At 58.8% G+C, this 21,243-nt stretch overlaps 3 protein-coding genes across 11 annotated transcripts; all 3 read left to right on the top strand.

Moving 5' to 3' along the window:
* Positions 1 to 1,611: 1,611 nt before the first annotated feature.
* Positions 1,612 to 11,182, top strand: LOC309888637 (signaling lymphocytic activation molecule-like). Of its 3 annotated transcripts, none has more exons than XM_082781071.1 (7): positions 1,612 to 1,742; positions 4,342 to 4,668; positions 4,996 to 5,277; positions 6,265 to 6,357; positions 7,988 to 8,067; positions 8,539 to 8,706; positions 8,784 to 11,181. In XM_082781071.1, the coding sequence occupies exons 1-7, from the start codon at positions 1,724 to 1,726 to the stop codon at positions 8,838 to 8,840; spliced, it is 1,026 nt and encodes a 341-aa protein (XP_082637197.1). In that variant the 5' UTR covers positions 1,612 to 1,723; the 3' UTR covers positions 8,841 to 11,181. The 3 variants fall into 3 exon arrangements, with proteins under 3 accessions (XP_082637197.1, XP_082637196.1, XP_082637195.1); XM_082781070.1 differs by having other exon boundaries at positions 1,631 to 1,684; positions 7,991 to 8,067; positions 8,784 to 11,182; XM_082781069.1 differs by having other exon boundaries at positions 1,631 to 1,684; positions 8,784 to 11,182.
* A 281-nt stretch (positions 11,183 to 11,463) lies between these two features.
* On the top strand, positions 11,464 to 18,279 carry SLAMF6 (SLAM family member 6). 5 transcript variants are annotated; one of them, XM_082781042.1, is made up of 9 exons: positions 11,464 to 11,695; positions 13,416 to 13,644; positions 13,726 to 13,995; positions 14,191 to 14,217; positions 14,773 to 14,868; positions 14,958 to 15,002; positions 16,305 to 16,357; positions 16,682 to 16,780; positions 17,068 to 18,279. In XM_082781042.1, exons 2-9 carry the CDS (start codon positions 13,461 to 13,463, stop codon positions 17,101 to 17,103), a joined length of 810 nt encoding a protein of 269 aa, XP_082637168.1. In that variant the 5' UTR covers positions 11,464 to 11,695; positions 13,416 to 13,460; the 3' UTR covers positions 17,104 to 18,279. The 5 variants fall into 5 exon arrangements, with proteins under 5 accessions (XP_082637168.1, XP_082637166.1, XP_082637165.1 ...); XM_082781040.1 differs by having other exon boundaries at positions 13,360 to 13,644; positions 16,700 to 16,780; XM_082781039.1 differs by having other exon boundaries at positions 13,360 to 13,644.
* Positions 18,280 to 18,787: 508 nt separating this feature from the next.
* LOC309888407 (uncharacterized protein) lies at positions 18,788 to 21,230 on the top strand. 3 transcript variants are annotated; one of them, XM_082780708.1, is made up of 7 exons: positions 18,788 to 18,901; positions 19,532 to 19,738; positions 19,881 to 19,982; positions 20,365 to 20,403; positions 20,501 to 20,550; positions 20,676 to 20,774; positions 20,970 to 21,230. In XM_082780708.1, exons 1-7 carry the CDS (start codon positions 18,841 to 18,843, stop codon positions 21,030 to 21,032), a joined length of 621 nt encoding a protein of 206 aa, XP_082636834.1. In that variant the 5' UTR covers positions 18,788 to 18,840; the 3' UTR covers positions 21,033 to 21,230. The 3 variants fall into 3 exon arrangements, with proteins under 3 accessions (XP_082636834.1, XP_082636833.1, XP_082636832.1); XM_082780707.1 differs by having other exon boundaries at positions 20,673 to 20,774; positions 20,973 to 21,230; XM_082780706.1 differs by having other exon boundaries at positions 20,673 to 20,774.
* Positions 21,231 to 21,243: the final 13 nt, after the last annotated feature.

The following is a 21,243-nucleotide window of genomic DNA, read 5'->3' as shown; positions in this document are numbered from 1 at the left end:
GGGGACCGTCACAACACCCTGCCCACATGACCGAGCCAGTGTGGGAACACCGAAGAGCACATCCATGGGAAAGACCCTTCCTGAGCACTGGCTCTTGGTGGGATTTCTGCTGGGGCAGCTGGGTGCTCTGCTAAATGCCCCCAGGTGATGCCCCAAACCCCTCCATCATGAGACCAAGGAGATACCCAAGCCCCCTCTCATCCGGCTGCTTCAGCATCCTCCGAGCCGGCTGTCAAATTTCGGCCGAGCCCACGCTCCTTGCTGTGAGAAAGGAGCAGAGTCCCCTCCGTACTGCTCTTACTCATTCTTTCTATTTTACACCTCTGCTGAGCTCTCCCCTTTCCTGGGAAAGGCCTTGCTTTCTCAGACAGATGCTTTCTGAGTGGGAAGGAACAGCCCGGCAGGACGCCAGGGAGCACCGGCTGGTTTGGTGTGGTTTTAGGCATAACTTTGCTTTTTAGTGTTAGAAATAATTTATTGGTGACAAAAGTCGTGGAGCGCTCAGAGCTCTGCTCCGCTGAAAAATAGTGAAGCGCATAAATTCAGCTTTTATTTCATCCTGACACTTAAATTTGGTCTGTTTTAAGCCAGCGGAGGAATTTGTGCTTTATGCTGTTGCCTCTGCTCTCTTCTGCAAACCAGGAGAGAAAAAGTAAGAAAAACGTGAAAAGAGCAATAGGAAAAAAAACGCAAAAAAAAACAAACAACCTTCTCCCATTGTAAAGCAGCAACGCTTTGCAGGCCGAGCAACGGCGGAGATGAATAATTCATTCCACTAAAAACACAAAACCAACCAAGCTCTTCTCACCCCTTCCCAGCAATGGAACGTGCGGGCGGTGTTTTCCCCACGCTCCCCATCTCCGATGCTCACTGAGCGTGGTCCCTGCTCCATCCATGTCCCCTCCCTGCTCCTTCAACATGGGGGGTACCCACAGGAGCGGGGACTGTCCCCGTCCCCAAGTCCTGGCTGGGCTGGGCCCATGGGGATGGGCTCAAGCGGTGCAGGAGCAAACTGGGGCCAAAAGATGCTCAGCCTGAGAACAAGGATCAGACTTCTCCTCGATGGGTGTTAAAGGCCACCTCTGCTCCTGCTTGCGGTGAGGCCATGGAGCTGAAGCTGCAGGCTGGAACCACCAAGGGTCCCGTGCATCCAGAGTGGGCTAATCCCAAAATATCCAGTGTTTTTCCTGCAGCGAGGGGCCCTGCTGAGCTTTGTGGCTGCTGTGGTGTGGGATCCGCTCGTTTCACCTCCTTTTTCCCCTCCACCGCATTCACAGGCGCCGGGCAGCCCCAGGAAGCTGTTACCGTACATGAAATAATTTTCTTACTGTCTGTTTCCTCTTCTTTTGGGTTTGGGTTAAGGACCTGTGGCTGGATGATGTAGTTCTGGTGAAAACGATAAATCAATGGTTTGGGTCCTTCTTGCAAGTCTCTCTGGTGCTCTCCAGTGAAGCATTCAGCAGTGACTCTACGCTTTGAATAGTTTCCACTCAAGAAAAACAGTCATTCTGCTGAAAAAAACAGGAAACACATGGCCCACAGCAGTGCCTCTGATTTGAGTACACCTGTTCTTATAATGAGCCCGGCAGCAGATATTAGCTTCATTCCGGCAGCAGCTCCGTGAAGCGAGGCATGGGCTGCAGCGTGTGTCTCTGGCTGGTCGTCTCCTTCTGCCGTGTCTGGGGTACATAACGCCTTCCTACCTGCAAAATACGTGGTTCGGATGGTTTGGGGATCGTCAGGTATTGGGGCTTTTAGAAATTGGGAGCCGTGCGCTGGGTGGGCAGGCAGATAAATATAAATATTCATCTGGAAGACAAATGACTCACAACTCCAGGCTGGATGTGCCGTGCATCCCTAATACGCTCCTAGCAGGCAGACCGAGGGAGGAGTGAATAAGAGAGGCTGGAGGGGCAAAGATGGTGATGGGGATAGTGTATTTGCAGTAACGAAGTACTCTGTGTGTGTTTTAACGAGGTAGTAACAGCACCGAGCAAATCATTCGCTACCAGATGTGGGCTGGGGTACGGGAGGTGTGTGGTAGATTTGGCAGATTTTGGCAGATTTTATCTTGGGTTACCTCAGCTTGAGGTGCCAGTGGGCTGGGAGATTGTACCCCAGCAATAAAAGGTGTAGGAGTGGGAGCCGGTGATGTCTGGGGACGTTGTCACTTTCTGTTTAAAAATGAATGATTCAAACCCCTCTGGATCGTCTTTGCTGGGTGCTGAGACCCCTCCAGGCCCAGCACCCACAGTCCCTGTGGTGCAAAGGGTCGGGGGACATCCAGAAAACCCAGGAGGGGTCGGGGCAGTGCCAGGGCGCGGGGTCCTCCTTTCCAGGGGCTGCAGCATGTAGCGGGAGGGTGCTGAGAAAAGTTCAGTGTTAAACCTGTGCAGAAGTTTGGGGGGAGCTGGGACCCCTGAGCCTAGCAGAAGGAGGTCAGTGATAAATCCCGACCCCCTTTTTGGTGCCAGCCCAGCGTCCCCATCCCCGGGGGACACTGTGTCCCCTTGCAGCCCTCTGCATCCTCGCCGGGCACAAACCGAAAGCTTCAGCCAGGAAACCAGCAGCTTCGTGGAGCTGGGGTTTCTGCTCAACTCTGCTGGCTCACTGTTACTAGAATACCTGCCCTTGAAATCTCCCTGGGGTTTTCTGTCCGGCCAGCGTGCCGAAAGTCCCACGAACACAATACCTGACGCAGGGGCTGCTTTGGACCCTTCACATCGCTTGTGTTCCTCCAGCCCCTCCAGCTGGGTTTGTGCGGATGCTTTTGGCCCTCTTCGCATCCCTCCCACAGCATCCCTGCTCCAGCCGAGCTGCCTTCCCCATGGGGAAAAGTCTCCTCCTCTCCCCGGGAGCTGCTTCTTGCTGGGGCAGAGGGTTTTTCTAATGTGATGCAAAAAGGGCTTTTCCATTCGGTAATTAATCAGGAGCTTAACTGCCGCGCTCCAGGCCGCCAAGAAAAGACAACATCCAGCTCCGTGCTGGGCTTTACAGTAAACGTGGCAGCTGCTGGGTCAGCCGGGGCTCGGCATTTCTGCGGGATAACGGCCGTGTCTGCATGGCTGGGTCGGCGCCGTGGAGACGTAATTCACAGGGACAGCTCTGAAGCTGCTGTGTTTTGTGCCACGGAGGGGGAAAAAATAAGTGATGGCATGTGCTCGGGATGGTGGGTGAGGAAAACGGTCGCTCTGAGCTCTCTTGTGGTTTTTACTGGAAATGTGTGTGCAGCAGGAGAGGCGGATACTGGGCTTATCTGGGCCCCACCAGGCTTGCTCTTCTGCAGCGAGTCCCACACTTTCCTTTTCCTTTCTGGGACAAGCCCCCACCTCAGTGGAAAGAAGTGGATAGGAAACATGGGGGTGACATGGTCGGGTCCCCTCTGTGCTCCAGCAGCGAGTGGTGCTGAGCTGGCATCGTTCTTCGCACTATTTCCTACAAAAACAAGCTCAGGGTTCACGGAGGCTGTGGGCAAATGTGAATCATGGGGTCACAGCCTGAAGCCGGAAAGGGTTGGGTAGAAGGGTAGAAGCCATGAACTGCACCTCTCCCAGGACAGCTGGGTGGGCAGGATGCTTTAGGGTACATTGGGGTGCATGTGCCAACCATCATTGGAGCTGCTCAGTCGCCCTCTTGGTGAGAGACAAGAGACACCCAAGAGACACCATGGGACCACCTCGTCTCCTCACTGCCTACTAGCTCCTGGGTGAGAGGAGAAGGGAGAGCCAGCCTGTGGGGCTGTGTTTCCTGCAATTCCTCAAAGAAAACTCCCCAGGGAGGTTTCTGTAGCTGCAGCACTTTAGGGGGGCGCATGCCGTGATGCACACCCAGCCACAGGCTTTGGCCGAGGGCCACCAAGCATCACTTCCATCCAAGTGACTCTGGTGTCACCAAGACTGCTCTAGGGTGCTCTGGCCACCCCATGGGCATCACCTCCCCATGAGACCAGGGCCACAAGCGCCTTCCCCTGCTCGAGGTGGCCCCGCTCCAGCAGGTGCTGAAGGGGTCCCTGTGAGCTGGGAGCACGCAGGGACGTTGGGGCACAGAGCCCCTTGCGTTCCCTCCTACCCTGAGAGCCATGGCAGTCGCTGGCGCAGGATGTGGTGCGCGAGCAAGGGTTCAGGCGGGCTGAAAATGCAGTTCAGTAAAGCAGCTGAGCAGATTGTTGAGCAGATGCCATCTCCAGATTACCAGGGTGGGTCCAACACCGTTCCCTGCTCGTGCAGCTCGGGTGGCATCTGTTCTCCAGCAGCACCAGGGAGGGCGCAGCTTCTGTGAGCCCTTTGGGGTGTCCTCATGCATCTCTGCCTGCGTCAGCCCTTCTCTCTGCTCTCCTCCCAGGCATGGGCCGTGGGACGAGGGAGACAGTGCTGGGCACGCTGGGGAAGGCGACGGTCCTGTGGATCCCCCAGGAATTCCAGAACCTCACCCAGAGCTTTGGGGTGGCCACGTGGAAGCGGGACACAGCGGACCCACATAGCAAGGAAGTCCTGCTCAAGTACGCGAATGGAAACTATACCAACTACGCTCCGAGCCAGAACCACTTCCACTCCTCCAACTTCTCGCTGGAGATCCTCAGCACCAAGCGGCAGGACCAGAGGCTCTACGAGTACATCATCAGCAAGGACGCGAAGGAGAAGGTCTGGCAGATACAGCTGGAAGTGTATGGTGAGAAGCACTGGTTTTGGAGGGCCGTGATGGCCTCTTGTGGTGCTGGGAGCGGGTCTGGGAGGTGGGTAGCAATGGGGTGGGGTGTGGGGGTGGTGAGAGATGCCCCCCGTGTTGTCCAGGACCCTCTCTGGTATCCCCAGGAGTATTTGGGTGCATGAAGACCTCGTCCCCATTTGGAGAGGCCACAGCAGGCCTGGGGCCAGATCGATTTCTCCCCACCTCCCTTGGAGCTAGGGGAGGTCGGTGGGATTTCCCAGGCCAGGGGACGAGGCGGCGTTTCCATCCTTCCCCAGAAACGAGCCTCTGTCCCTTCTCCCCACCCAGAGCCGGTGTCCGATCCCAACATCCAGGTCCTCAGCTGGGCTCTGGCCAACGACAGCTGCACCGTCACCCTCAACTGCACGGCGGCCAGGGGGGACAACGTGTCCTACAGCTGGACCGGCCTGGAGGCCAGCTCCTCGTCGCCCTGCGCCCACAACGGCAGCCTCCTGCACCTCTCCTACCACCTCAACGCCACCAGCCTGGCCTGCGCCTGCACCGCCAGCAACCCCGTCAGCAGCAGCGCCGTCACCTTCAACTCCTCCGCCTGCAGCTTCGAGCAGCGGGGTGAGTCCCCGGGGATGCTACAGCTGCCGACCCGGCTCTTTCCCACCTCCAGCCCCGCTCTGGCTCTGCAGGGGATTTTTTTCACGTTGCTTTCGGCAGCCTCAGAGGAGCCTTTTGCAGGAAAAGCGGCCGCAGCGTTGCCTGCTCAGGGCTGCCCGGTCCTTCCCGTAAACGCCGAGCCGTGGGTCTCATCCCTGCACTCGCTGCGCCCCGGTGCCCAAGGCTCATTTTCAATGCATGCGATTTGCACGCTGGGAGGGCCGGGGAGGATTGAAAAAAAACCTCGGTGACAACTTCCCCTTTGGAGGTTTTCGGGGCAAAAGCCGTGTTCTCTCTCACTGGGGTTTTCTTGCCCTTCCTCGTGATGTTGGGACTTTTGCTGGGGCTGGGGGAAGCAGCGGCTGCCCCTTTCCCCGGGGACACGGTGTGAAGTCACCTCCCTGTGGTGCTGACCCACTCCGGGGCTCTCACAGCACCCTGTGCCCAGCAAACGTCCCCGTGGCGTCTCCAGGCCTTGACTGGAAAAAGAAGATGCCAAAAGGAGATGATGCCAGGGTTTCGGGCATGTTTGTCCCCCCTCGTCCCCCCAGCCCCTTGCACATGGGGACACCCCTGTGCCACATGCGTTAATGCCACCATGAGGGTGGCAGCCCGGTGCCACCCTCAGAGCTCTGTCCCTGGGCTCCCTTCCCATACACCTGCAGCACCCAGAGGCTATCTCCCCGCGATCCCTGCGAAGCCACCAGAGCGGTATTTAGGGCCTTATCTGGCCCCGATCTAGCCCCCAGCAGCTTTTTCGCTGACGGCTGCAGTTTGGAGGTGCTTATTGAAAGCCGAGTTCAAAAGAAAGCATTTCCTGCCCCTCGTTTCCTGTTCTACCGAAAAAACCAGCCTCAGATGTAGACGACAAGACCCAGGATGGTTTTAAATGGGGAGGTTTTTCTGCTGGGGGGCTGGTGTTGACCATTTCCCCTCTCTGCACTACAGGGAGTGCCAGTCCGGGGCCGAACCTCGTGCTGCTGGTGGTGCCCGTAGTGGTCGTGCTGGTCCTCATCGGGGTCTTCACTGCCTTACACGTGGGTGAGTGTCAGGGAGTGCAGCTGGGGGCACGGGAGGTGTTTGTGAGGGAGAAAAGGATGGGATCACAGCCCCCCCAGCCAGGCTGATCCCTGCAGTACCTTGTCTTGGGGTCCGTGGTGCTGGGGAGGGAGCGAAACCTGCTTCTTTTGAAGCACGGGATGAAAGGCAGGAAGGAAACCAGCTTAAAAAAGAAATATATATTTATATATATGTATATACCTGCTTCACCTAGCACATCTCAAGTGCTTTACCCGGATGCTATGCTTCTGTGATCATATCACATGGTTTCAAGGGGAAATGCATGATCCCAGCCCAAATTTGTGACAGCATCATCTCCCCAGACACCTCGACGAGGGCGCCGGCCACCCTGCTCCCCTGCCCCTGTGCAGGGACAAATTCACAAAGGGGGACAAAATTCACAAAGGGACAAATTCACCGTGCTGGGGACGTGCAGTGCTGAGCCCACCGCCTTGCAGTGCTGGGGAAACACTGAGGTTGTCCCTTGTGATGCTTTGGGGTCAGGAGCAGGGTGCAAGGAGGTCCCCAGCAGCAGTCCTACGGCACAACGGTGACTTTGTCTGGCCCAAAGAGTTGTGGTGAATGGAATCAAATCCAGTTGAAGGCCAGTTACTAGTGGAGTCCCCCAGGGCTCAGTACTGGGGCCAGTTCTCTTTAATATCTTTATCGATGATCTGGATGAGGGGATCGAGTGCACCCTCAGTAAGTTTGCAGATGACACCAAGTTAGGTGCGTGTGTCGATCTGCTCGAGGGTAGGAAGGCTCTGCAGGAGGATCTGGATAGGCTGGACCGATGGGCTGAGGTCAACTGCATGAAGTTCAACAAGGCCAAGTGCCGGGTCCTGCACCTGGGGCACAACAACCCCAAGCAGTGCTACAGGCTGGGAGATGAGTGGTTGGAAAGCTGCCTGGCGGAGAAGGACCTGGGAGTATTGGTTGATAGTTGGCTGAATATGAGCCAGCAGTGTGCTCAGGTGGCCAAGAAGGCCGATGGCATCCTGGCTTGTATAAGAAACACTGTGACCAGCAGGACTAGGGAAGAGATTGTCCCCCTGTACTCGGCTCTGCTGAGGCCGCACCTCGAGTACTGTGTTCAGTTTTGGGCCCCTCGCTACAAGAAGGACATTGAGGTGCTTGAGCGGGTGCAGAGAAGGGCGACGAAGCTGGTGAGGGGCCTGGAGAACAAGTCCTACGAGGAGCGGCTGAGGGAGCTGGGCTTGTTCAGCCTGGAGAAGAGGAGGCTCAGGGGCGACCTTATCGCTCTTTTTAGGTACCTCAAGGGAGGCTGTAGCGAGGTGGGGGTTGGTCTATTCTCCCATGTGCCTGGTGACAGGACGAGGGGGAATGGGCTAAAGTTGCACCAGGGTGTTCTAGGTTGGATGTTAGGAAGAACTTCTTTACCGAAAGGGTTGTGAGGCATTGGAACAGGCTGCCCAGGGAAGTGGTGGAGTCACCATCCCTGGAGGTACTTTAAAAGACGTTTAGATGTTGAACTTAGTGATATGGTTTAGTGGAGGACTGGTTAGTGTTAGGTCAGAGGTTGGACTCGGTGATCTTGGAGGTCTCTTCCAACCTAGACAATTCTGTGATTCTGTGATTCTGTCTCCCCTAGCAGGCCGGCTGTGGAAGCACACGCCGCTCCCCGAGGACAACGAGGTGCGCACCATCTACTCCCAAGTGCAGCGGGTGGAGGTGAGAGAGCCCAGCCCAGGCACGGAGGCAGATGCTTGGGGGGCTGCAGCCTGGGTGCGGGCAGCAGGGAAGGCAGCAGCACCCTGAAGCTGTGCTGGGTGTGCACTTGTGGCTCTGCCACGAGTGGGCTTTGGTCACTGGGTGTCGATGCATTTGGTGGGGGCTGAGCCAGGGAGGTGGCGAGATCATGCCCATGGTGGGACTGGGGGGGTCGTGGGCCCATGGGTGTCACCCCCCAGCATGGTGAGGTCCCAAGAACCATCCTGGTCACCTTAGTTTGGGAGTTTCTGGGAGTAAGGTTGGGTGCTGCAGCTTCCCCAGCCCCTAACATCCCGGGGGTGGCTCTGGGGGAAAGTTTTCCCTTCCCAAATCCTGCTCCGGGATGAAATCTGGGGTCCTGCAGGGCTGAAGGGAGGGAAGAGCCCCCGCAGCGACCTGTCTGGCACCGCTCACCCCTTGCTCCCTGCACAGAAGCAGAAAATCCCCTGCAGCCCCCCCGGCACGGAGCACCCCTCCTGCACCACCATCTACGCCGCAGCCACCGGCTTGCCCCCGGACACAGCCCAAGCCCCCGGCCGGATCCAGCACAGCCCCCGGGCAGAGCCACCCACCCCACGGGGCTGCTCGCCCCTCTCGCAGGTAAGGGAACGCGAGTTCCCCACTTTGGGCATCCCAATTTGGGCACCTCGCTCACCCCCTTCTTTCCTTGCGAGCAGAGCCCCGACGCGGAGCCCATGACGGTTTATGCCAGCGTGACGCTGCCCAAGATCTGAGCCCCCCTGCGCGGCAGCAGCCTGGCCCCGAGACCCCTGGCATCCACACCCCGTGACCAGCACCCACATCCTGGGCTGGGGGGATCCCGCTCAGCCCTGCCAAATAGGGCAGGCCCCTCCAGCACCCAAAAAAGCTGCTCCCGGCCCCGAAAAAGCTGGCGTCAAGGAACAGCAGAGCCCAGCGCAGGACTGGAGCATGGAAAGGAATCGCTGCAGGCTGGGGCTGAGGGACAGCGATGAGATGCTGAGCACCGGGAGAGGAGCTGGATGTGACCCCACAGCCCACAGCCCCCGGGGGCGAGGCAGGACGTGGCCAGGGGAGGCTGCGGGACCCCACGGCTGCAGCCCACGGCCCCGGCTTCGCTAGAGGGAGCCCACGGCCGGCGACACAGGGGAAAAAAAAAAAAAAAGACAAATCACCAAAGAAGAAAAAAACAAATTGCAAGCAGGGTTTCAATCTCTGCTCCGTGGCAGCTTGCACAAGGCGTGGGGTTGGGTCTGACTGCTGCAGAAATTTGGGTTGCACAACGCTGGGCAGGGCACCTGGCGCTGCTCGCCCACGGCCACTTCCAAGAGCTGGACTTCTGGCTGAGCCAGCATCCAGCAGCGGGGTGCTGGGGGTGGCCGGGAGCCCCCCTAGGACCACCAACGGTCCCAGCCCGAGCTGATCTCAAACCCAGCAGCCCATCGGATCTCGTGTGCAGCTGCAGGGAAAAAAAAAAAAAAAGTTCCAGTTCCTTTGAGAAGGGTTTGGGGGAGGCACGCGCCAGGCTGCAGCTGGATCAGGTGCTGGTAGCGAGAAGATGATTTGGTGTTTTGCACGTCCCGAGCTTCCTCCTTGTGTTACATCAGCCGATCAGCTGAGCTGCTTTCCTTGGAAAAGACTGCTCGCAAAGCTGTCACTCCCACCAGGAATCTAGGTCCAGAGAAGGGCAAAGTCACGCTTCACTTTGCACCCCTAAAATGGTGCCAGATCCCCAATTTCTGTGCCTGGCAGGGTGCAGCCTGCTGCTTTCTTGTTCATCCTTGCAGAAATACAGCTCTGACCCTGCGACGTGCAACCACTGCCCACCTGTGGAGCACGAGGGGACTCAAAATACTCAGGATAGTGAGAAAAAAAAAAAAAAAAAAAAAAGGTGATGTTGCCCCAGAACCCAGGCAGTGTAACTGCAGGTGGAGCAGTGCTGGTTGTGCAGACCCACGTGGCTGCTGGTGACAGTGGGATGACCCAAGGGGGCTGTGGGTGGCTCTTCCTGTTGGGTTGTTTTTAACAGATTGCTCATGATTTTCTTACTCTGGTACTGAGCAACAATGCTGGTCCAAGTGCACTTCTTCAGCAGTACTGCAGTTCAGGGACTAATTACCCCGCAGGACTGATTTATCTCATTACCCTGCTCTTGCCTCCTCTCCCAGCCTCACGCAGCACCGCATCAGGGCAGGATTGTGGCAGCCCCTGCGAGCAGCTGAAACCCTTTCCCTTGCCAAGGTGGAGGAACCAGCATGATTTTAAAGCCAGACATCGCCAGCTCACTTCCTTCGCCCGAATTTCAGTATGACACCAGGGTCATGCTGCACCCTGGAAGTTCTGGTGGCGGAGGTGTTCCTCGGACAGTTTTTGGGGGTGGAGAGTTTGGATCTCGTTGCCCCTTACAAAGGATGATGTGGGTCCATCAGTGCTGACCCGCAATTCCCCCTGCTCCCTCGGGGCTGGTTTCTGGGACACTTGTCACCACCATGCACTTTGTCACGGTTGCCACACTGCCTGGAAATTGTGTTTCTCTGTTTTGGTTTCCATTGTGCATGTTCCATGGGATTTTCTTGCACCTTACTCCTCCTCGTGACGGGCTGGACACTGCTGTGTGGTGTCAGGCAGTGGGATCCCCTTGGCTGGCTGCAGGGAGCCCACCCAGCTGCTCTCTCACACCCTTTCCTCAACAGAACGGGAGCAGAAAATACTTGGAAAATTATTCTGGGCTGAGACAAGGACAGGGGGGCACTCACCAGTCACTGTCATGGGCAAAACAGACTCGACTGGGGGAAAATTAATTTATTATCACTTGGTAACAGAGTAGAATAGTGAGGAACAATTAAATAAAAAAAAAAATTCCCTCACCCTCCTCTTCATCCCAGTTCACTCCCAGCCTTTCCATGCTCAGTCTGTAACACTTGGTCTCTGCTGCCCCTTGCTCCTCCCTGCCCCGGGGGGGTAGGGGAATATCCCATGGGCTAAAATCCTGCCCCGGCTGCCTGGCTCCTTCCCCTGGGCCCCCTCTGAGGAACAGCGGGGGTGATGTTACGGATGGGCATCCCAAAACTGACCAAATGGGGCTTAAAGCAGGGCCACCTCCAGCAGGTAAGCCAGGAAGCGCCTGCGAGGTCCCGTTATGGAGAAATCCCCCAAACCCTCCTTTCTCCTGTCTTCTCCTGTCTTCTTTCCCGGGAGGGCATCTCCCTGGGTGTTTAGGGAACACGAGGAGTCAGAGATAAGCGTGTGGCCACGGGGCTGTCACAGCCTTCAGGGTCACAGGGATGCAGGGGGGGCAGAGGGTGGGGAGAGCTGTCCTCATGTGTGAGAGCATCCGGAGCCCCAGAAGGCAGCCTGGGCACCCTCAAACCGCACAGACATGGCCCCGGGGACGCTGCTTGAGGCTGGAAAAATCTACAAAAGTTCCAGTCCCCACTGAATCAGTCCAGGGGTCTTAAAGAGTTGTTTGGAGGAAGTGAGAAAGGCGTAGCGCGATCTTCTTCCTTTTGTCGCCACAAAGCAACACCAGAGAGCTGAGGGCAGAGAGCGCGCCGTGCTCCGATGGAGGTGTTCGTGTGCCTGCTCCTCGCCTGCTTCCTGTGCCCAGCAGGTAAGGGAGGGATGCTCCTTTCCCCGGGTGCCACGAAGGGAGGGAAGGAGCCCACGGGTGGAGGCAGTTTGGGGATGCCCACGAGAGCGGAGAGCCCGGGATGAGCTGGTGTGTGCCGGTGCAAATGCCCTACGTGGGGACGGGGCTCGTTTTTTGACCCCATTATCAGGGCTCAGCTCCGCTGTCCCACAAGGGATGGGCGAATCACACCCAGCATGTCCCAGACCTGGTCCTTGCCCCCATCCTAGCGTGGTCCCCACTAACGGGTGAACGTGCCCTGTCCAGCTGCTGCCAGATATGCCCCAGATGTGCACTTTTGCCCTTCTGCTCCGTGGCAACCGCGGGGTCTGTTCCCCGTGGCTGCCCGCGTGCTGTTTCTGAGCCTGCTGCGTGTCCAGGGTTTCGTTACGGGTCTGTTTTTGGACCGAGGAGCTTTCTCTGGTTGTTTTCAGGCCGCTGCAGATGTTGGGACATTGGTCGCCACGAGTCTCGTGAACTCATGGGCACAGAAGTAATATCGAGGGAGGCCTGGAAGGGAAAATGGTGTGAATTCCCATCTGGCTCTTGCAGCCAGCTGTCTCCAAGCCTTGGTGGGGTGGCTCAGGATTTAACCAGGCGCTGGTGCAGGACGGGCTTTGCTCCCACGTCGGCTGGAGATGCTGCTTTGCTCTTCCTCTCTTCCTAACCAAGACTTCTGGGCAGGGTCTGCAGGTGGCTGTGGACAAAAGAGAAACTGTCAGGTGCAGGGGGAAAGCAGCAAGGATACCACAGGAGCCCCTGCGGCCCCCAGGCTGTGCGCGCCCAGCCTGCAGCATTTCCTTCCTGAGCACTATCTCTTCTGCCAACTTTTTCCCCTCCCTGCAGCGGGGGAAGCGCGTCCCCGGAGGGGTCCCCGGGGCAGGGGGGTTCGGGCAGGAGTGCCTTTGCTTGGCCTCGAAGAAGAGCACCCTTGGGAAGAGAGCAGCGTCTCGGGGCCACGATCCACCCTTTCCAGGCTCTGGTGGGGAAACCTCCCCCCTCCCAGCCTAGCCCAGCTGGGGCAGCACAGAGTTGGGAGTATCCAAAACAGCAGCAATGTGTCTTCTTCCTCCTCAGAAGAGGGAAGAAGTCACAAAATCAGAGAAGCAGCCACCTGCTTTCTTGCTGATTTAGACGAGCTCGGCTGTCTTCCTTGCGAGAAAAGGGAACCTGCTTGATTTATTTTTTTTTTTTGGAACCGTCACAGATTCCTCCTTGCGGCTTTTGCTTTGCACCTTGGAGCTTTGTCCCTTGCATGCTCCTGGGGCCTGCGAAGCAGCGCGGGTCTCGCAGCTGAGAGCAGCCACAACCACGTGCCGCTCGCTTGCGGGACGCGAAATCACCGGTCCTGCTGCGGGACCTCATCCCGGAGTGAAACACGTGGGACACTCCCACCTCCCAGAACCGCCCCATAATGGGGCTGGTTCTCAGCACCCTGACATCCAGAGCCACGGTGATGCACCAGCCGTCCTCGTGCCACGCGTGCTGCGCTGGCTGGAGGGCAAATCGGGGCCTGGACCCCAAAGAACCCCAAAAGCCTAAGGTTGGGGGGGCTCCACACATGGGACTGAACCTGCCCCTTGAGCACGGCACCCCCAAACCTCCTTTGTTTCGTGCTCGGGGCTCAGCCTGGTTTTTCTCCCCAGTGTGTGCATTAGAAGTGGATGGAGCCGAGGGTGGTTCTGTCACGTTTCACCTTCAGGACCTGAAAGGAGAAAATTTGGGCTGGAGTTTCAATGGAGAGCTCATGCTTACCATCACACTGGGAGAGTCTCTCAATCCTTCATTTTTTGAGAACTCCTACGAGTCACGTGTGACCTTCCCCAACAACGGCAGATCACTCACCATCTCCCAGCTGGGGAAGAAAGATGCCGGTACCTACACAGCAAAAAATTCCGTGTATAGAGCCAACTTCACCCTGCGGGTGCACAGTGAGTGTCTTTTCATGTTTCGGCCTCGTGCCAGGAGTGAAGGGTGGGAGATGTGCTGAGAGCCCTCCCCGTTTCCTGCAGGCGTGCTGCGGGAGCCGGAGGTGACCTGCGTGTCGCGGAACTGCTCGGCCGACGCCTGCCGCTATGTCCTGCGCTGCGCTGTGAACACCCCCGGGACCACATCCTTCTCCTGGAGCCATGGCGAGCAGCTGGATGCTGAGGAGGCCGAGCTGGTGGTGGAGGAGGAGCAGCCGCCGCCGGGAGAGCTGGATGTGCTGTCCCACACCTGCACGGTGCGAAACCCCGTCAGCAGCCGCAATGTCACCGTCTCGCCCGCCGCCGTCTGCGCAGGTGAGAGCCCTCAAAGGATGCAGGGATGGGGGCCGGGGGATGCTGGCGGGGATGGGATGCATCCTGATCCCAGCCGGGTGCCCCTCAGGCTCTCAGAAAGCAGAGGGAGTGCGGCCCCCCCCGGGGTGGGGGGCTTTGCCGAAGCGCTCACCTCTCTCCCCTGTCCCTGTTCTCTTCCCCACGCCGCGCTGCCAGAAAACACAACCCACTCTGCTGCCACCGGTGAGCTGCCGTGCTGCCCCGTCCACGTCCTGTCCCCGTCCACGTCCTGTCCCCAAGTGTCACAGGGTGCCCGAGCCAGCGCTGCTGGCACCGGGCTGCCCCGACCCTGCGCTGGAGGCCGGGGAGCCTGAGGCCGGAGCGGTTCATCTCTTCCTGTAGCTTGTTGGGAGGGGGGGGAACATCCAGGCTTTCTGGGCATCCTCAGCATCCGTGCACTGTCTCTGCTACCTGAGGAAATTTGGAAGGGGAAGTCTGGGTCAGTGCCCAAATGTCCCAGTTTGGGATCGGAGCAGGGAACTGTTAATGCAATGGGGAGGCAGAGCCCGGGAGATGCAAGAGCAGAGTCGCTTGTCCCTGTGCAATGCATCACCTCCTGACAGCTTTGCACCACATCCCCATGAAATAAGAGCTCCTGCAGAGCAGGGGAAGGCTGAGCGGGGGTCAGAGGAAAGCTGCGCTCCTTTCCCCCGGGTCTGACGCTGGGAAGAGGCCGATGAGCTTCAGGATGTGCCCAAATGACTCCTCCGTGATTGCTGGACCCTCTTCTCTCTCCAGACACCTACAGCAGAAGCTTTACAGGCATCATAGCCGTGACGGTGATCATAGCGCTAATAATCCTGGCTGTCCTCTTGGCCTTCTTGATATTCCGAGGTAAGGCTCTGCCTGCAGGTCGCAGCCTCTGCAGCGCATCCCTGCGCGTGGGCTGCTGGTGACAGAGACGGGTGTCGTTTCTCCCCCAGGCAGGAAGATCTTCAACCCCTCCACGCCCGGAGCTCCCGCTACAGGTAGGATTTGCAGGCACCCCCCCCGAGGCGTTTCCTTCCCTCCTCAATTTTCTTGGGGAGGACAGGCTGGTCACCAAGATCAGGAGGGAATCCAGCCACCTCCAGGGCTTGGCACCGCAGCGTAGCCGCTCTCACAGCCCCCCAAAAGCTTTAACCCCCATGGGATGTGCTGGAGGTCGTCGTCCATCCTCCCTTGAGCCCAGGTAGCGCTCGAGGCTGGGGCTGGTGAGCCCCCAGCACCTCCCTGTGCCCCCATCTTGCACACACGGTGACAGGGACAGGCGGCCCCGACCCCCCCCAGGTGATTCTGTGGCCGCTGGAGCCGTCCTGTGCCCCAGTCCCTCACTGGAGACCTTTGTGCCCTCCCCAAGGAAAGAAAGTGGAGCCGTGAGGACAGCGCCAAAGCACGAGAGGGACTTTGGGGACAATCTGAAAGCAGCAGCAGAGGGGGTGCAGAGAAGTGAAACGGCCCCGCTGCAGCACCGTGCCCAGCCTGAGCGACTCCTGCCTGCCTGCGCCGCCCCTAAAAGCTGCTGCCTGGATTCCCTGGGGCTGGGGGGCTTTGGGGGCAGAGCTTGAAGGTTTCCCCAAGAGCTTGGCATCGCTTTCGGGTCTATGCCCAGGACTCAGGACACAATTGCAGCGGAGAGGCCGGGTGCAGCGAGAGGCTGCAGCACCTGCTGGTGTCTCCTCTCCCGGTATCAGCGGTGGGATGTGCCTGTGCCTTCCCAGAAGAGCTTTCCCTCGCCTTTTTTATGTGTTCATCTTGTTGATGAGCTGAGCTAAAGCTGGCGTGAATGGGGCAGTTGCTGCCCTTTGTTTCGTGTTTCTGTGCGCCCGGGCCGGGTGTGCAGGCGCACCCAGCAGCAGGACCGAGGCTTTCTCCAGAAGCAGGACCCAGCTCTCCCACCAGGAACAGCAAAATCTTCCCCTAAAAATTCCTCTCTGTGCAGGCCTAGGTCCCCGTGGCCATTTCAAATGACAGGCACTGAACTGTTGACCCCAAACCAGGGTTATGAAGGACTTAAAAAATCCCCCCATCCTCTGTCTGACGAGACAAAGACTGACAACGCTTCTTGCTGCAATGGCTGCGGCTTAAAACGGAGCGGCTAAGGCATGAAAACATCTTCTATTTAAATAAAAAGCTATTTTTCACTAGCTACTTGCTTTGACTGTCTTTGGCTGCCAGCGCACAGCAGGGTTGATGCCGGGATGTCCCCCAGCCCTCGGCGAGGAGCTGGGTGCGCACCGGGGATGCCGCAGCCGGCTCCGGTGCTGACCTGCCCCTTTTTCTCCTTGCAGAGGTGGCAGCAGAATACATGACGGTGTACGCTGAGGTCGGCATTGCCCAGCAGGTGAGTCCCTGTGGGCTCACCCCTGGCAACCCCTTTGGGGTCCCTGCGTGGGATGGGGACAGGGCAGGGGACGCGTGGTGGGGATATGGGGGGAGGACGGCAGCCGGACGGCCCCGCTTCTGTCTGCTGGTTCCTCCTGGGGACAGCAAAGGGGACAGCCCAGAGAAGCTGTCAAAGCCACAGCCACCTGCCTGTGCTTCCCCACATGTCACCAGGGCCTTGGTCCCCAGCCCCACCAAATTCAGGTGGCCTCGGCTCTCCAAGCCATTACTTCTGCGCCCTGGAAGCATTAAAAAAAAAAAAAACCTTTTTCTGCAAATGCAGGATTTCCCTTGTGCACAGAAAAATGACCGAAAGAAGACGCCGGCCCCTGAGGTAGAGACCTCCAAAACCATTTATTCCACCGTCCAGAACATGGCCCAGGTGCGTTGGTGCTCATGGCCATCTCCCTTGGGGAGGGGAGGCAAAACCCTGGGGGCAGAAATGGGACCTGAGCGTGGTGGGGAGGCAGCGCGAAGGGGCAGCTCATCCCTTGAGCGCATCGCAACGCCCTGGTGCTGGGGTCAGGGGCTTGGGGCAAGGGCAGAGGGGTCGCCACTGCTTTTCCTCAGGGCCCAGCACTTCTGAGCAAGCCTGAGGGCCTCCTCTGATGTTACCAGAGGCATCGGCTGCTGGGAGCTTTGTACAGCTGTGTCCGTTTGTGACTGCAGGTGGATGAGCTGGGCGGCAGCACGCTGGGGTGCTAGGAGCGGATCAGCCTCTACTGACCGGTCAGCGAGCTGGGTGCCATGGCGCAGACAGAGCCCAGCACACCCGTGAGGCTGCCCTGCTCATGGTGCCAGCACGCCGGGCTGTGGCATCCCCTCCTGGCTCAGCACCACCGCCTCGGTCATGCTGGCCTCGGCACAAGGACGTAAGCGCCTGGGGGATGCGGTGCAGGCAGAGACGCTCGTCTGGCACAGGACCTCTGCCCGTGTTTTGGCATCCCGGTGAGACTTGGGATCCTCTTTCTGCACTCTCTGGCCAGAGAAACGTGGAACAAAACTGTGGCTGCCAACCCAGCCCTGCCACGCAGAGACCTTGCTCCTGGGATGCTCATGCAGCGAGGAGCATTGAGAAGGCTGCGCGAGGGGATGGGAAGACCTGAGAAGAGTCCCAAAGCCACGTTTTTTTACTACACTCTTTAACTGTGCAAATACTTTGACTTATTCGGTTATGGGACAAAGAGAAAGTAAAAATAACACTTTTAAAAACACAGTAAAGGAATAAGATAAGGGCGCACTGTGGTTTCAGCACTTGTGCTTGCTCCTTTGGTGCTCATGAGGAGCTGGTGGAGACCTCGCAGCTCCCCCACCACTTGTGGGGTTTTCTTAGTGCCACGAGCGAGCTGTTTGCAGCCCTGCATGAGGTTCTGCTAGGTGGGAAGTGGTCTGAGGTCGTTGGCAGGCAGGAGGTGGTCTTGGAGGAAAATGGAACAAGAAGCGTGGCTGGTGCTGCTCTGCTCACCTCCTTTGGTGTGTTTATACACGAGGTTTTATTCTTGCATGATGTGCTCGCGTGTGAGGTGCTGGAGCTGCAGCATTAGGCAGCTTCCAGGCAGAGCTGTGCCGAGCAGAGCAGCTCTCCGAGATGCTGCATGGGGTGGTAGCGGCTGCACAGCCCGGGCTCGTCCCCACAGGGACCGGGTGAGGTCGGGATGCCCGGGGAGGACGCGCTGCCCGGGTCTGCATCGTCCCCAGCAGAGCTGGTGCTGAGCAGGACGTGCACCTTGCCGTCGGTTTTCCAGACAGACGCCGCACCCGTGGAAGCCTCTTCCTGTGCGTGCTGCTTCCCCCTGCTCTTTGTCTTGTCTGTGCGGATAGTAAATTATTCAGGGATGAAACCGGAGATTTCTTTGAAGTGCCTGGCACAGGAGAGCCCTCTAGGAGCTGCTGGAATAAAAATGCGAGACACATCTGAGCTCAATTTCTGTCTGCATATTTTTTTTTTGAGGTGGGGGGGGGGGGGAACAGTCTTATTAGTGACTAACCCGTGGTGTTACTTTGTTCTCCGCGTTTTCACGGTGCAGCCAGATAAGACTTGTTTTTGTGTTTTCTTGAATTTCTGCCGATCCATTAAAAAATAAAAAACCTCAGTGGGCCACACGCTTTGCCAAGGGATTTGCCCCTGTGGCAGCCCACCAGGGCAACGTCCAGGGCTCGAAGCAGCACCGGTGACACCAGGAAAGGGCCCAAAGGGAGCTGGGGCAGTGCTGGAGCATCTCCGCCTCCTTCGCGCACGCTGGTGATGGCTGGGGCGCCGTCCCTTACCCCATTGCAGCCCCGGCGGTGCCCCCCGGGATGCTTTCTGCCCATTAATCATCGCTTTATGTCGGCAGCACCTTTGTGCTCACAGGAAGCCGTTGGCTGGGCAGAAAGGGGAAGGAAGGCATTGCAAATTCGGCTGCGAGGAGCCGCGGTGGAGGGCTCGGAGGGGCAGAGGGGATGGAGGCGAGCGGAGCCGGCTGGAGGTGGCTCTGCGTCGCCGTGCTTGGTGCTGGGGCTGGTGAGTGGGGCTGGGGGGGCGACACGGGGCCTCGGGGTGCCCCCACCTGCAGGGCTGGGAGGGAAGAAAGAAGAAGAGGAAGAGGAAGAGGGGGCGGCGTGAAGGCCGGGGGTGCAAGGCCGCGATGGCTGCCCAGGGCACTGCAGCCCCTGCATCAGGGCAGGGTGCTGGCCCTGATATTTTATGGGGAGCGTGGCTCCGGCCTCCTGCTTTATGGCTTGGCTTGCGCACAGGGGGAGGCGTTGGGCACCCCGAGCTCCCTCAGCACCCAGGGCTCTGCTGTGAACCCCAACCTCACCGCGCTGCTGGCTCTTAGATTCAAGCCCAGCTCTGTACCAGCACCACAGCTGGGATGCTCGCTGCCCACCCGGCCCCTTGCCCGGCCCTGGCACCAGTTGGGTGTCCCCGAGCCGTGGCCCCGTTGCGCCACCATGGCACAGCCACCACGCTGGCACTGCTGGTGAGCTGCTCAGGATCAGGATCCCGGTGGGGTTTGTGCAGCCCCGATGCCACGTGCTGCTTGGTGTGAGGTTTCAGTGTCCTACCTCGAGTTCCTAATATTTGGATGTGCGGGGTTGGTGTCGCTGGGGCTGCTCGGCCCTAGCGTGAATTAACGAGCCTTGCGCCCAGCACTCACCCTCAAAGGAGAGGAGCTGTGGGACCAGAACATCATCCAGCACGATGACAACCCAGAGGCTACGGGAGACCCCACCGCGGCCACCAGGGACGTGGATGGGATGAAGATGTGGCCTGCGGCCTCTCCAACCCCCACTTCGACCAGGGACCCCCCCAACATCACCGCGCCGATGCAAGCAGGCAGCCTGGGGAACCAAACCCGTGAGTGCCTTGGGGCAAGGATGAGATGTGGCTCGGGGCTGTGCCACCAAATGCCACCACCCTGGAGGGTCCTGCAGCCCCCCCAGTGCCCCTGACCCCCTTTTGCTGGCAGCAAGCCCCCATCTCCAGTCTCTCCCCATAGGAAATGGGTCGGGAGTTCCCGTCAAGTACTGGTCCCCTGTCATCTTTGTGCTCCTTGCTCTGCTCGTGCTCTTCTTCACCTACCGGAGGACCAAGGGCGAAGGTGAGCTCCTCGCCGGGGCACCCGTGGTTGGGGCAGCCCCGTGATGGGTTCAGCAGCAGAGGGTGGTGGCAAACCCTCCCAGCCTCAGAGCACCACGAAAAGCAGCAAAATGCCACCCATGCTGGCATGGCTCGACGAGGCTTCGTGCTGGAGGAGGCTTCTTCTGTTCAGTTTTGCACCTTTTGGGCTCCCCTGTGCCACGAAGCTTCGGCCTCTCTCTGTTTTGGCACAAACTCGAGCTCGTGGCCTCGCCAAGCAAAACCCAAACCTGCTCACTCCTCATCCCAGCGGGACCTCGCTGTGTGCTTTTGTTGTTGTTGTTGTTTTATTAATGGCTTTTCAGCCTCTCTAATGTCATGCGTGTGTCTGCCCTGCCCCGCAGGGACGCGGGAGCCAACCACCTCCATCAGCGACTTCTCAGGTGAGCCGCGAGCGGGTTCCTCGTTAGGGCAACGCTCGTTAGCGCAGCCTCTGCCCGCTCCTAGTGCCTTGACTCGGCCCCGTGTGTTGCGTTGCAGATGCGCTTGTCCAAGAGCACGACACCGCCCTGATCATCCCCGCTGCCCAGGTGAGCCGGGCACGTGGGGGCTGCTCCAGCACTTCCCCCCCATTCCTGTGCCTCAGTTTCCCCACCTGCCGCAGCCGTGGCGAGGATGCTCAGCACCTCCTTGTGCTGCTGCTCCTCTCTAGCAGGAGGACAGGAAAGGGGCAGAGAACCCCCAAGCCCAGGAGCTGACCGAGACCACCTTCTGCCAGCCGGACCCCCCCCCAGGACAGCCGCTGCCTTCCCAGGTATTCCCCCCTCCCCCCTCTCCTGGCAGCTGCCAGCCCAGGGCACAATTCTGGGCACGGTGTGCACCCAAAGCGCTGTGTGGGGAGGTTTTTAGGATGCTCCTGATGTGCCCTGGACCCCCAGGGAGGGTTTGTGACCCCCAGGGAGGGTTTGTGGCCCCCTCATCTCCTCCTTTTGCCTCTCCCTGACCTCAGCAGCCAGCTGTCCCTGCGGCCACCAGCAATCCCTGCTGCTCTGGGGAGCCTGGTGCCGACTGAGGGCCGGCCAGGGGAGCCAGTGGCTTTTGGACAACCTGATGGAGCACGAGGCCACCCCAGGAGGACAAATTCTGACCAGACACCCAGCGGGGGGACACGTGGATGCTGGGGGACGTGAACATCATGTACCACCTCGCTCCGAGGGATGCTCCGGCACGTCGCCAAAACCCAGCGGGACGGGGACCCGCGTGGGACGGGGCTGGGCGCAGCG

Source organism: Aythya marila (genome assembly GCF_965140915.1).
Source record: "Aythya marila genome assembly, chromosome: 29".
NCBI lineage: Eukaryota > Metazoa > Chordata > Aves > Anseriformes > Anatidae > Aythya > Aythya marila.
Note: the sequence above shows the minus strand (reverse complement) of the source record. Positions and strands in the feature narration are given on the sequence as shown.